This window comes from Phacochoerus africanus, chromosome 4, assembly GCF_016906955.1.
Source record: "Phacochoerus africanus isolate WHEZ1 chromosome 4, ROS_Pafr_v1, whole genome shotgun sequence".
Lineage (NCBI taxonomy): Eukaryota > Metazoa > Chordata > Mammalia > Artiodactyla > Suidae > Phacochoerus > Phacochoerus africanus.
This window is the reverse complement of record NC_062547.1, coordinates 147,729,156-147,743,904: the sequence shown is the minus strand read 5'-3', so window position 1 is coordinate 147,743,904 and position 14,749 is coordinate 147,729,156. Positions and strand designations below refer to the sequence as shown.

Below are 14,749 nucleotides of genomic sequence, written 5' to 3'. Positions count from 1 at the left end.
TTTGAGTGCCAAACAGAGATCATTCCACACCAAGAGAGAACAGAAAGACACAATCAACATTCTCCAAATATGAAGTGTACTTATAACTATGACACGTACCAGTCTACAAGTCAGGAGACTGGACATCAGGTCCAAGCTCTGGTCCAAGGCCCTTTCTTTCTAGGGGGGGAGGGGGGGGTCTTGTTTTAGTATAAGAAGTAATTTAATGAAACTTTCAAAGGAAAAACTGAATTAAATACTTCAAAGAACCCTAAAATTTCCAATTTATAGCAGTTATCTAAAACTACAGCAAACGGATTTTCAGTTCTAAGTCAACTATACCCAACAACCAAAGCTGGCTCCCAGGCTAACAGGCGATGGCCCTGTACCTCCTTTATCTCCTTGATCGGCTCTTCTTTAGGATCCTCCTCCTCTGTCTCCATTGGCAGAGGCTCTTCAGAAGGTTCTTTAATTGGCTCTTTGATCTTCTCCTCTAATTTTTCTATTAAAAAATTGAGATAGCATCACTCAGTGGTTCTGATTTAAGTTTTAAAGAACTTTCAGAGACTAAGCAGTTAAGATGTCCCATTTCTAGTTATTAACCACAAAAATAAAATGTTCTTCCTTGAAATATCATTGATTTGACTCCACTGTAATGCTCAACTCCCAATACCTTGCTATACAATGAGAACTACTGAGCTCAGAGGGGCATAAAGCCTTTCAGGTCATTCACACATCATCTGTAGGAGCCATTCATTTTGCTTGAAAGGGGTAAGATACTAAAATACTTAGGGACAAAAAAAGGACTTGTGACACAGAAAATGGAGTCCTCTTCATCCAAGACTCCAACAGTCTACATTTTCTCCCTTTAGAACACATAAGAAATACATTTCTTCCTTCACTATCAAACTCAGTAAGGATAACAGTAATTATTCAATAGGATAATTATACAGTCCCTGACAACAGTAAAAAATAGTAAATATGTACTTGTATATCCACTTCTCCATGCAGTAATATGATAGACAAACACGTAAGTAGAAGAATACCTATTTATCAATTCAATTTATCAATACCTATTTATCAATTCAGAGGAAATTAACTATCCAAAACTGTGTAATTAGAAAATCCTAGACAGAGTTCCCGTCGTGGCTCAGCAGAAACTACCTGACTAGCATCCATGAGGGCACAGGTTTGATCCCTGGCCTCGCTCAGTGGTTTAAGGTTTGGCGTTGTCATGAGCCGTGGTGCAGGTCGCAGATGTGGCTCGGATCTGGTGTTGCTGTGGCTGTGGTGTAGGGCAGTGGCTATAGCTCCGATTCAACCCCTAGCCTGGGAACCTCCATATGCCTGGGTGCGGCCCTAAAAAAATAATAATAATAAATAATAAAAAAAAGAAAAAAAGGAAACCCGGGAGTTCCCATCGTGGCTCAGTGGTAATGAACCCAAGTGGCATCCAGGAAGATGCAGCTCAATCCCTGGCCTCACTTAATGGGTTAAGGATCCAGCACTGCTGTGAGCTGTGGTGTAGGCTGGCAGCTGAAGCTCCGATTCAATCCTTAGCCTGGGATCCTCCATATGCCGCAGGAGTAGCAGCCCTAAAAGGAAAAGAAAAAAAAAAAAAAAAAAAGGCAAAGAGAAGAGAAAAGAAAAAGAAATCCCTCAAACATGTTAAAAACGAATTAACTCAGAGTTTCACACAGTATTCTATTTATACTATGCCCCACTAAGTCATTAAAACTATACCTTTTTCCTTCAGTTCTTGGGGCTTTTCCCAGGTTGACTCTAATGTCCTATTATTATAATAATAGGTCTTCCCATCTGCTGTTTTATATTCGGTCCACTCAGAAACTGCTGTTGCCCCAGCTAAGGTAGCAGGTGAGGCTGCAATAGCAACCTGGGGGTGTATCATGGGTACAATGGGAGGGGCCATTCCTGGCAACACACCTACAAGAAGAGCAACAACCAAATCAGATTCAAGTATCAAACTGCCACACAGAAGAAAAACTTGAAAAGAGCTAAATCTTTCTATTAAATATTAATAAATGAAAGAGCTAGCTGAAAATAATCATATAAAGTGATTTAATTACTTAAAGCTATACCCCTGGTTTAGTTCTGTCTAAATTCAAATAGATTCAGAAATTCACCCAAAGAGTACCTCAACGGTCACAAATTCAGGTCATACCTATGATGAAATCTTAATGAACTAGAATAACATAATAAATTAAAAAATAATGGTACATCCTCTACTTCATAAAATTGTATTTTTACAAAGAATTTCTCAAATTCCAATGAAATCAAGGCCACGAGCACATTTATTAAGCATATTTTCTGAGGCAAAATTATTTTCTTGTTCTAACGTACCAAAAAAAGACATGAATAAAATTCTACTTTAAAGTAAATGACTGAAAAACTATATAAAAATGATTGAGTTTATTGTCAAATCTACTTTAATATATGAGATTAAGTCAGATATCCCTGTAAAGTCTTTGACAGTCAATTTAGTCTTTTCCAAAAAGAAAGCAAAGGTTCTCCCATTTTTTTAAAAGATAAGCCGAGATTTATATCACCAGATAGATAAGCTGATATGATATAAATAATCAATGTGAATCAAAATTGAAAAAAACCCTCAAATCCTATACTAGAATTTCAGTTTCAGGTAGTTAACTTCTATAACTTTTAAAATGCAAATTTATACTACCACACAAATATTCACACACATATATTTACTAGCATGCAAGCATAATCACATCACTTTACACATGGAAATGATTTTTTTATATTTAACTTAAAACACACATCAAAAAATAAAATTAAATGTTATGAATATGAGAATGAAGTTGTTTACACTTATTACAAAAATTAAGATATAAAGTGATCTGACCTTATTTGCTTTTGTGAACCAACGAAGCTAATACTACAGGCAATTGGGAAAATTAAGTGTTGGCCAAATATGACAACTGCATTTATACCGCTCGTTAAAAAGAAAAATATAAAAAAATCCACTCAACTTGGGCAAAATAAATAAATAAAAGGATAAACAACAACATTCACTACCATGCCAACTTACAGACAAAACAAACTAAGATGGTTTTAAAAATTACCGGTCTTGGTGGTAGCGACTGTCTTTACATACGGGCAGCTGACTATTTGCATCATTGCTACACCTGTAAAATGGATAAGCAAGCATACGTTGGAAAGCTGCCATTGTATGTCGGCTACCACTGGGATTCAGGGAAATAATTTACCACTACAATTTAGAATACTATTTCCAATGAAAAAGACCAAGAATGGAGTAAAATTTATTTTGCTTGACATTTTGTGGGAAGGAGCGCCAAATCCAATGATAACTGATTCTAAATTATAACATCAATTACCTTTTCATCAAACCAGCTGATAGTATCTGAAGGAGTCTCAAGAATTTGAATTCGACAAAGGAAAGCCCCTTCATTACATATGCATGACAAGGGCTGCTGTGGGACATGTTCCCACAGGACGTCCAACCCATGCTGCTTTAGATACCAGTGAAAGGCAGACGCAGCATGACGCTGACCAGACACTTTCTCTGTGCTGCTGCTAAGTGGGAACTACACGCAGAAGCAGAAGCATGGAGCATAACCATGCAGGAGAAAAAGAGTAAGAACAGAGGGAAAGAAAGAAAGAAAATGAAGTATGAGACAGATCCAAATATTCCACTGCAAGTAATACTTCAAAAAAAGAAGGGCAAAGATAAAGCGAAGGAGAGCGTTCAACTAATGACAAAATACCCACGGGCCTGCCCTGTGGAACGCCACAGGCTTGGAACACAGTGGGGGCAGGCTAACATGGGAAGAAAGACGCAGTCCCTTCACTGTCATTAATGACCACGGGGCTGACTGCTTTAAAACCTCAACCTTTAAGCCCGCCAAAGGAGCAGCACTTACTTCACAGAATGGAAATTACGTACAGTTCTGAGAGGAAGGAAGACTCATCGTGATGCATTACAATGGTGATAAAAAGGGAATGAAAGGAAAAGCTGGAAAACTAAGTCTGATTAATTGAGGAAAATCAAATTAAGAGTGTTTTTTTAAAAAATTTTAAATGAAAAGACTGAAGGCAAAAGGTTGGGAAATTAAATTTTATTTTCTATTTGTCTTGGCTAAAAAAAAACAAAAACAAAAACAAAAAACACCAAACCACTCTGGTACTGATAAAATTAAAAATAATAAACTATCTTCCCCATAATGAAATGAAGTTTCTTTTAATTCAGAGATGAAAATTAAAATTAAACCCCTGGATTTGTAAATAATGTTATCTATGTTCACTCACACACACACAAAAATACTGCCAATTTTTGAAAAGTGTCTAATTTGTTACATTACAATTTTATATAAAAATATTAAGCTAAACTTTCTATTAATAAAACAAAAGCACTGGATCATAAAAACATGCTGAGTAAAATTATATGCAGTTTTATTTTCCATAATATTTAAAGAAAGCAATGGAAAAATTCCATTTGGTTAAGGAAGTTACAGTGCATTAGGTTTAAATTAGTATAAACACTGCCATCTGCAGGCCACTGGCTCTACTAAGTCGGCACTAGATTTTTAGATTTTTAGATTACATGAACTTTATTCTCAAAGACTGTTCTCCAAAACCATTCCATAACCATTCCAACCAATAAATACTTTCAACTATAAACTGAAACAGAAGAAACTCAAATCTTTTCGTGTTTAGACCTAACTGCCATTGTTAAGGATCACCTGGGCCAACACGGAACCCTTGCATTTAACTGCACTCACAGACCTTCATGAAAGATCACGCGTATTTCTCACGATAAAAACCTCTTCTCCAAGGTTGACTATACGCATATCACAACTCACAAAATAACCAGATCTCTAAATTTTTATCCTTCTTTTTAAAAAGAGGGCATTTGATCAATTTTTCTACAACTCTAACCTCAAATTATGTTCTAACAGGAAATTAGAAAGTCCCCATATTTAGTATTCTAGATAATCCTGATGTCACTGATCATAAGCCTCTTAAAATTCCAAATAAGATTTTACAGGCTAAGAAGCAGAAGTCCTATAATCCTAATCCAATTCACCATCCTAATTCCACCTCTTGTTTCTATAAGTTGCCTAACTCTTCCATTCCCTTCTTTCTTCTTGTTTGACTATCTCTTCTCTAATTATCCTCATTTGAGCCATACACTGCTATTTCAAACAGAACTGAAGGCTCCAAGACAATTACATCCAAATCCCTCCTGATGGCCTTACTGCTGAACTGACGTAAAGAAGAAGAGAGAGAGAGAGATGGCACTGCGTGTAAGGCCAAAGATCTGAGGAGAAAAACAAGTCTTTGTCGTTTTTACTAAAGCATCTTAGATGACAAAGGGAAATAAGAAAATGAATAAACTTTAATACCAAAGATGCCTTACTGTATATATAAAGATATTAATATTACCTTCTATAAAGCATTAGCTCCCTAAAGAACCTTTGGTATCTGGGACAAAATTTTATAGATTATCTAACTCAAGTTCTCTTCCAACGGACCTACAAATGACATTAATGGCATTATCTATTAAATATATTATCCATGTATTATCCAAAATAAATAAATTATCCATTTATTAAATGCCTTTAACTGCCAAACTTCATAGGTACTACCTCATTTGGTAACCCAAATGGTTACCATCACCTGTTCTAAAATTTAATGGGAGTTCCTGTCGTGGAACGAATCTGACTAGCACCCATGAGGACGCAGGGTCGATCCCTGGCCTTATTCAGTGGGTTAAGGAACCGGCGTTGCTGTGAACTGTGGTGTAGGTCACAGACATGGCTTGGACCTAGCGTTGCTGTGGCTCTGGTGTAGGTCAGCAGCTACAGCTCCAATTAGACCCTTAGCCTGGGAACCTCCATAAGCCTGAGGTACAGCCCTAAAAAGACCAAACGAAAAAAAAAAAAAGTAATGATGGGATGGGAGCCAGATAAGACCATGCCATCTGAAGATGCTATAACTGAAGGGATTTTATGGTGAAAAAATCCACTTTCTATAGAAATAAATTTTGCTACTCTGCCCCTTTCACCCACTAATCCTATTAAGAACCTCTAAAGCGGGAGTTGCCCTCGTGGGGCAGTGGTTAACGAATCCGACTAGGAACCATGAGGTTGCGGGTTCGGCCCCTGCCCTTGCTCAGTGGGTTAACGATCTGGCGTTGCCGTGAGCTGTGGTGTAGGTTGCAGACGCGGCTCGGATCCCGTGTTGCTGTGGCTCTGGCGTAGGCTGGCAGCTGCAGCTCCGATTCGCCCCCAGCCTAGGAACCTCCATATGCCATGGGAGCGGCCCAAGAAATAGTAAAAAAAAAAAAAAAAAAAAAAAGAACCTCTAAAGCAAAACCAAAATCCTTTAGATGAGAACTTTCAAATACCAGATACGTTATTATGCTACCTCTCCATCTCCTCTCTAGAGAATTAATAATCCCAGCTCCCTAAGATCACACAGAAGCCAGGATCTGGTCTTAACACTGTCCCTGACCCCAAAGCTAACCAAGACTGCAAGAGGTTATGACAAACATCATGCTATTATCCACTTATCACCTACATTTTTACAAAAAGTCTATCTAAAAAAGAAAATATTCAGCTCCTTATCTTTAATTTTGAAAAATGGGTAATCCCTAGTATTAGAGAAAACCTTTTTGATTTTCTTCTTACTGTTAAATGATTTCAGTTTCTTAAACATCACATATTGGCCAATTAATTATCTGATACTACATCAGCAACATGTAAATAATTTTCCAAAAAACCCCCCCACTAATTCTTAAATTCATGGTTTCTTTCTTGCTAAAGTATAATACCTGAACGTGTTCCTTTCAAAGCGGTTATAAGGAAATAGATAATCAGAGCAAGAGTGATAATTAAAATGTGTGCAAATCTAAGTAATAGCTACATTACAACCCTGTGCTTACGAACTAGTACAATGAAGCAGCAATCACACTAGAAGGAATGTGAAATTAGGAGACAAGAAGCCTAGGTTCTACTCATCTTGGCTATAAACTATCCTTATGAACTTGACCTTCCTAAAGTACCAATATTTTCAACTGTAATTCTGGAACAGACCATGGGTTAAAGAGCAAATGTGTCTGACAACAGCACATGCATTCAAATTCAGGTGCCAAATACTTCACTGTTCAATCCCTATGGGAAAAACTCTACTCCACCATCTTTTAATTCCTTCTCTAGTTGTACGGATCTCCCCTAAGACAATGAAACACATGAATTCACTGTAATTATTTCAACATTTAAATGGTGCATGTTAAACTTCAAAACTGCTACAAGGGAAACTTGTGGTTTCTCTTTTGGAAGAACTTTTTCAAGTTGAGTGACTCACATTTTCTTCTCAGTGTAACATAACTATGAAGAGTGTGGTGTCTGGATCTGGAGTGTCCAGACTCGAATCCCAACACCATCACTTCTTAGCTATGTGACCACGGGCAACTAATTTAACCTGTGTTCCCACCTCTTAAGATGGTCGTGGAAATCATTACATGTAAAGTGCTTTTAGAACAATGCACAATAAACCACTCAATATGTGCTGGCTATTATGACTTGCGATTTCTTAACTTCATACACTCAATCCCTTAAAAATACTGCATTTAGATGGAACATATTTACATGAAGAGAGACCATTTTTAATCCATTGAGGCCGTTATCCAAAATGAGTGTAGCTTTAAATGTGGCTCTAATTTTAAGACATGTAAACAACAAACAAAAAAGGACATTTACCAAAACTCAAGAGAAAATATTGCAGTTAGCCATGAATCTTTCAAAAACGTTTCAAACAGGTGAGATTCAAGGCAAATTTCAAATGCAACAGACACATGAGAACAAACTAACTGACAATATGAAAACATAGCTGGAAAGACTATTATAATCTATCGGTTTACCTGGAAGTGGAATTGGCATGCCAGGAAGGGGAACACGAAACGGAGGTACCATGACTGGTGGAAAGGCAGGTATAGCTGCTGCTGGCTGAGGTACTGAATGAGGAACGGCAGGAGGTAGCGTCTGGGGGTGCGGCTGGGGTACGGTTTGCACAGGCGTGGCTGTAGGAGCAGGAGTTGAAACACTAACTGTAGGCGTGGCAACTGAAACAGCAGAACTTGGGGTCTGATCTTGTGTTGTGGGTGCTGATGAAAGATAAAACAAAAATATGTATCACTCCTTCATAAACCATTTCACCATAGTCATTCGTCATTCACTCACTCAGTAAGTATTTAAGGGCCCATTCCATGCACTGCAAGGAATTTATAACAAGGTCTCTGTCTTCAAGAAGGTTGAAAATAGTTAAATGAAACAAACAAAAAAACCAAAATACAAAGTGAAATGGAATAAATGTGAAGCATTCCTTTCAAGACCTTAAACCACTTCTTATTATGAGAGGGTACAGGAAATTTTAACTGTGACGACAGGCCTTGAAAGATTAGGACTTCAACAAGGAAAATGACAAAGTGAAAGGAAAAAAAAGTAAGTAGTGAGAAAAGTGAGTAAAAGCAGAGAGAAGGGCAGCACCAAGGAATCATTTAGAAAACAGAAGGCAAGCAGTCAACTAGTCGAACACGAGGCACAGCAACAGAACCAGTGTGTTACAGCTGAAAGGGAGGCCAACGCAGAAAGAAGGAAGCCCTGAACAGAAGACTGAGGCTGCAGTGTACTGGGTAGGCAAGGGGAAGCACTTATGTCAACGGAGAGAAATGACCTCAAGGAATGAACCCCGAAAGGAACAGTCGTGTCTGTGTACAGCTTTACCTTTGACCACACATGCGTCACTCGAGTGAATTTTTTCTAAGAATGCATTTACATGTTGCTTATGTGACCTTGTGAATGTAAGAGGGATACTGGGGAGGCGGAATGAAGGTTTCTGTATGGAAGAGTAATAATCACTGTTCATTTGATGAATTAACCCGGCAGGTGCACAGGAAGAAAAAAGAACAGAGGTGGGAAAATCAATTTCAACATATCTAGAATTGTCCAAGCAAGGAGGAATAGGGAGAAAAAGATATGCAATAACTAAGGACTGACTGGATATGAACAAATGAGTTTCTTTATAATTATCTCAAAATAAAAAGGTAAAAAAAAAGAAGGAAAAAAAAAAAAAACCCTCAGGTTTCCAGTTGAGAGACCAGGAAAATGTGAAATTCAGGATAATTTGGTTCATCCTTAGTAATTACAGGTAAAATCAAATTGTGACTCCCAAACATAAAATCTGTATGTCCCCTTTTTGAACTTTCCAGTTCTCGAATACTATAAAACAGTTTTTGTTACTTATCCATAACCCATCCAGCTCCACATCGAAACTCATTTTGGTAATTCATGGGTAACATATACTTCATCTTTATCTTGATATAAAGAACAAAAATGTCAACGTCTCCTATATTGGACTAAGAACAAATTTATCAAATTAAATAGTGCTTTCCCAATCTTTATGCCAATTTTATCCTAAGGGAAAGCACACAGTTTAATGCAAACCACCCAATAATCCGACTGACAAAATTTGTCAGTATCTTTTTTTCAGCTCCTAACAATGAAAAACTCACTTAGGCTGGGAAGATGTGAGCAATTTCATACTTGTTAATGAGGGACTCACCTTGGCTAAATAGACAGCAGGGCCAAACAAGTATCTTCAGGGGCCCAGGAATGAATTGTTGGTCTAGCATAGACCTAGCCTTAGGGTACAGTATCATATTAATATAATTTTATAACAGTGTGAAAAATACAAATTACATGCAACATTTGCCCAGTCCCATACATATACCATTTAGCATTTGTAATCTACTGCAGCAGCTGAAAATACATCTAGTGATTCTTCCCAACTTCCCTGAGAAGTAGGACTTCATTAGCTTTTTTTACAAACTTGCACAGGATGAGTTTATGCTCAACTGGGTTTAAAGCATAAATTCCTTTATTTTTAGTTCCATTTACCCACAGGTTTATACTGCAGTCCATAGAATTACATCTTTTAAATATTATGGTAATAGTATTTTGCAGTTTTTGCTAAAATTATGAAACAAAGTACCATTGTCAGGAAAACGAATTATAAAGGTATCAAATTTCAAGTGGAAAGGAACACCAGTGGCAATGACAAAAAGTATTCATTAACCTATTCCTCCTGCTACACAGGATTTTCTGAATTTGATTAGCAGTCATGAGTCATCAGAGGAAAAAGATATAGGCAATAAAAGAATTAAATGGGAAGCTGAGAGAATGGCAGCTAGGACTTTATTATAGTAGGTAAACTCCTTCGAACTCCACTTGCTGAAAGAACTAGTGATAACACTAGACCTCAAAATATACTATGAATCTAGCCTCAGATCTTAACTGAAAAAGACAAGTGAGACTATCTCTAACAGACTGAGAAATATTAAGACCTAGTATGACAACACTTCAGGACACTGAATCAAGTGAAATAAAAACAGGTGTCAGGAATACTCAGACATCAAAACCAATGTTTAAAAGGCAATAAAAAGAACAAGATTTTGCAATTCTGTTCTCAGAATAAAGGGCTCCCTGTCGCTGGAGGGTAGTGTAAAAATGACCAACAGGAACTATGAACAGAATGGCTGATAATCACCAGATGCCTATGGGCCTTCTGACAGACCGCTCGGATAGAGACATGGAGTACACAGAGGAGAGTTCAAAGTTTCTGGCTACCCACCTTCCTTAAAACAAAGTACGACTACTTCCCTTTCCTAAGAAGGCAGAAAACAAAACGGAAATAACACAGACCCTCCACAAAGAACCACACTGCTTTTAATTCATCTCCTTCTCCCACTACCACAAATTCACCATAAAAAACTGGCAGTTTTCTGCCTGGGTACACGGCTTACAGGAGCACTTGCCTACAAAAAAAGCAAAGAGCCTCAACCAACTAGCTAGGATCACAATCCTCCCTGTCAGAATTCAGCCTCGCTACAACAGAACACAGACCTGGAGAGCACTGCTCACATCATCCCAGTAAGTACATTCTCCCCCAAGCTCTCTCTAAAACGTACCACATAGGACCTTTAAAACACTGTCTCCACCTCATGAGTACCTTCACCTACTTCCGTGGTTACTTCTTGCGTCAATAAAATAAAATCAGGTTTGAATTTAAATTCAGTAGTATTACTAAATTTCTCTCATATACATATCTCTTACGAGGTTAATAGACACTAATAACTCCCAGGTCCCTGAAGCTATTGTGGAAGGGAGGAGAGGCAGCCTTTTTTTTTGTCTTCCTTATCCTCATCTTTATCCACGTAGCAAAATAACCTACATTATAATCACCCTATAGGGATAACTATCTCTCTTCAGACCACTACTATCATATAAGTCACCAAATGAATAAAATTATTTAAATACTTTGGGGCTCAATCTCAGCCTACAGAATAAGTAACAACATACTTACACCAAAAAAAAAAAAACAAAAAAAAAAACACAAAAAACCACAGATCCCAGAAGTAGTAGCAAAAATATTAATGACAACCTTTTAAGCAAATTCGATTCTTCTCTCATCTCTGAAATCTATCAATCGCCTCTCATCTCTTTCAAAGTGATGTGACCTTCGGGCCTCGATGACCGTATACCTGCAAATTCTCTTACCTCTTGGACTGCTTCTATCTCAACGTCTCATTTCACCTGCTGAATCCCATTCTAAGACCTACCCACCTCTCAACAAGATTATTCTAAAGTTCCCAAGTTTCCCTGATTTCAACACTACCCAAAAAGTGAAAATCAGAAAAATCTTCCAAAATACTGCATTTATGCTGACTATCTGCCTGCCTTACCCATTTGCCTGCTTCTTAAAACTCTTCATAACCTGGTCTCAGTCTTACTCAGTAACTAATACAAATCCTCCCACCATCTCATAAACTACATTTATCCTCATGACCTGACCTATGCTTACGCTGCTCCCTCCTACCTGAATCACTTCTCCTTAACTTTTGAACCTACTCAAATCCTACCACACATCCTTCATAAACAACCTCAATACCCATGCGGTCCACTCACTTGTCTCTCCGTTTTCTTGAATTCTTACATCTTCTATTTTCGCTGCATAACTCTGCATGCTATTCTCTAATTGTTTCACATGCATTATTCTTGCCTCCTCAATTAGAAAAACTGGAAACTCTGTAAGATAGGGGCCAAGACTTACACTTATTTTGCAAATCCCACAGCAGCCGGCATTACTGTTGGCCAAGCTAAATAGCTAACTCTATACTTCCCCAGTTTTAGCTTCATGAATTGCAACTGGGCAAACAATTTCTTCTACTAATGTAAATTTGTTTTTACCCAAAAGTCTTTATGTCAAAAATATATTTTAAATGACATCAAGGAAAATACCTGCCCCCCTAGGGTCACTTTGGAATGCAGTTCTACGTGTCCACTTCTCTGCCCTACATGAAAACACATGCTGACTAGTACTCACTTGATACTGTCTGCGAAACTGAAGAGGCAGTTGTGGTGGTCGAAGTGGTAGAGGATGGGGTGGATGATGAAGTTGAAGTGGATACTGCAGGTGCTGGACTACTGGTAGTAGGGGTGGAAGCTCCCACTGCTTGTGCTTGTGCTTGGGCCTGCGCCTGGGCCTGGGCCTGGGCCTGGGCCTGCGCCTGAGCCTGGGCCTGGGCCTGGGCCTGGGCCTGGGCCTGGGCCTGCGCCTGCGCCTGAGCCTGGGCCTGCGCCTGGGCCTGCACCTGCGCCTGGGCTGCAAGCATAGGTGTCAGTTCTGACTGCTGAATAACCTTAACTCCATCTGGCTTGGTCCATGCAGACTCACGTGTCCGAGCATTATAATAATAAACCTGCAGAGGAAGAAAAATCATTAGTATCAAAGAATCTGTTAACTGTCATTTAAAAACAATAATGCATATGTTTTAGAATGGATTAAAAAGGTCCTACTATATAGCATAGGGAACTCTACTCAATATCCTGAGATAAAACATAAAGGAAAATATTAACAAAGAGTGTATATACATGTACATACAACTGAACCACTGCTATATAGCAGAAATTAATACAACACTGTATATCAATTATACTTCAATTTAAAAAAGCAACAGAATCAAAACAGCATTAAAAAACAACAATGCGGAGTTCCCAATGTGGTGCTATAGAAACGAATCTCACTAGGAACCACGAGTCTGCGGGTTCGCTCCCTCGCCTCACGCACTGGGTGAGGATCTGGCGGTGCGGTGAGCTGTGGTGCACGTCGCAGACACGGATCAGATCTGGCGTGGCTGTGGCTCTGGTGCAGGCCGGCCGCTGTAGCTCTGATTGGACCCCTAGCCTGGGAACCTCCACATGCCGCAGGTGCAGCCCTAAAAAGCACACGCACACACGCACACATATATGCACCTTTGCCTCAATGGTATTTTAAAAAAAAGCTTAGAAAAGACAAAGTACATCACAATTGGCTGTTTGCATGAGACCAGAGGTGATTTTCACTCCTTTCTCCCATCCCCCAATTTTCCATGAGAAGCACATTATATTTCTAACACACACCAAAAAAGGAGAACAAAGGTTATATTTTGTGCCCAAAGTTCATACAGTGGGCCTGAGACGGCTAACCTCGGGAAGCCCTGCTTACTACGCTGAGCTGGGCTGCCCTCGGGGACCTGACTTCAGGAGGGATGACAGGAATGGCTCCTGACACCTGAAACACGTTTCACGCGAAAAATGTCGTTGATGCTAAATACCTGCCTTCCTTCTGGGAGTCTGGAATTTGGCACGTGCCAGGCAGATGGTACCAAATAAGTGACCAGTCCCCAACGAAAACCCTCGACTCCTCACCTCAGGAGAGCTTCCCAGGCAGACAACACTTGACAGGTGTTTTCACAAATCCATGCTGCAGGAATTAAATACATTCTATAGGATTCCACTGAAAGGACGTCTGAAGGCTCAAGTCCGGTTTCCTCTAGACTGCACTCCATGTATGGCTTTGCTGGTTTTGCTTTGAAACCTTTCAATGTAATGAGTCTGAGCTGCAAGTAAAACTCCACGCTGAGTCCTGTGAATCCCAGCAAACTCTAAGCCTGAGAGCAGCTGAGGCCCTGTGGCACACATTTAAAACATAGGCTTCTAGAATCACAGGAAAACCTATGTAAGTGCTCCAGGCAGCCTTATGCCTATGCCAAGTCCAATCCAGTGAGCCGTTCCTAGAGTTCCGCCCCATCCCTGCTCACCCAAGGGTCATTTTTTCCCCTAATGGCTGCACCTGTGGCAAATGGAAGTTTCCAGACCAGAGGTCAAATCGGAGCTGCAGCTGCCAGCCTACATCACAGCCATAGCAATACCGGATCCCAGCCTTATCTGCAACCTATGCTGCAGCTTGCAGCAATGCTGGATCCTTAAACCACTGAGCAAGGTCAGGGATTGAACCCACATCCTCAAAGGAACAGTGTCGGGTCCTTAACCCACTGAGCCACAACAGGAACTCCGCAAGGCTCACTCTTAATTGGCAAAGATATATTCACTGGTCTCAAGCTGCCAGAACTCTTAAGTTACTTTTCTGCCTCCGAGAAAATAACACCCTTACTTTTTTTTTTCTTTTTTTGGCCACCCCATGGTATGTGGAGCTCCCCAGCCGGGGATGGGATCCAAGCAACAGTCTCGAACTAAGCCACAGGTGCAGCAACGCCAGATCCTTAACCCACTGTGCCTGGGATTGAATCCGCGTCACAGTGCTCCCAAACCGTTGCTGATCCCGCTGTGCCACAGCAAGAGCTCCCATGTTTTTTCCTTTTTATTAACTTAAG

The 14,749-nt window shown here is 39.5% G+C and overlaps 1 protein-coding gene across 15 annotated transcripts in view; it reads right to left on the bottom strand.

The window, feature by feature from the left end:
- TCERG1 (transcription elongation regulator 1) overlaps positions 1-14,749 on the bottom strand; it is a 64,370-nt gene that overhangs the window by 40,751 nt on the left and 8,870 nt on the right. For 3 of the 15 annotated variants that reach the window (XR_007134647.1, XM_047778959.1, XM_047778960.1), the window contains exons 4-10: positions 12,421-12,796; positions 12,003-12,122; positions 7,901-8,143; positions 3,081-3,143; positions 1,723-1,923; positions 369-481; positions 100-159 (exon numbers count right to left, since the gene is read on the bottom strand). Coding sequence is in view for 14 of the 15 variants with exons in the window: in XM_047778959.1 (XP_047634915.1) it covers positions 100-159; positions 369-481; positions 1,723-1,923; positions 3,081-3,143; positions 7,901-8,143; positions 12,003-12,122; positions 12,421-12,796 (1,176 nt within the window). In the remaining variant the exon portion in view is untranslated. The remainder of the gene's footprint in view (positions 1-99; positions 160-368; positions 482-1,722; positions 1,924-3,080; positions 3,144-7,900; positions 8,144-12,002; positions 12,123-12,420; positions 12,797-14,749) is intronic. The other 12 variants (XM_047778965.1, XM_047778967.1, XM_047778968.1 and 9 more) reach the window with 9 other exon arrangements.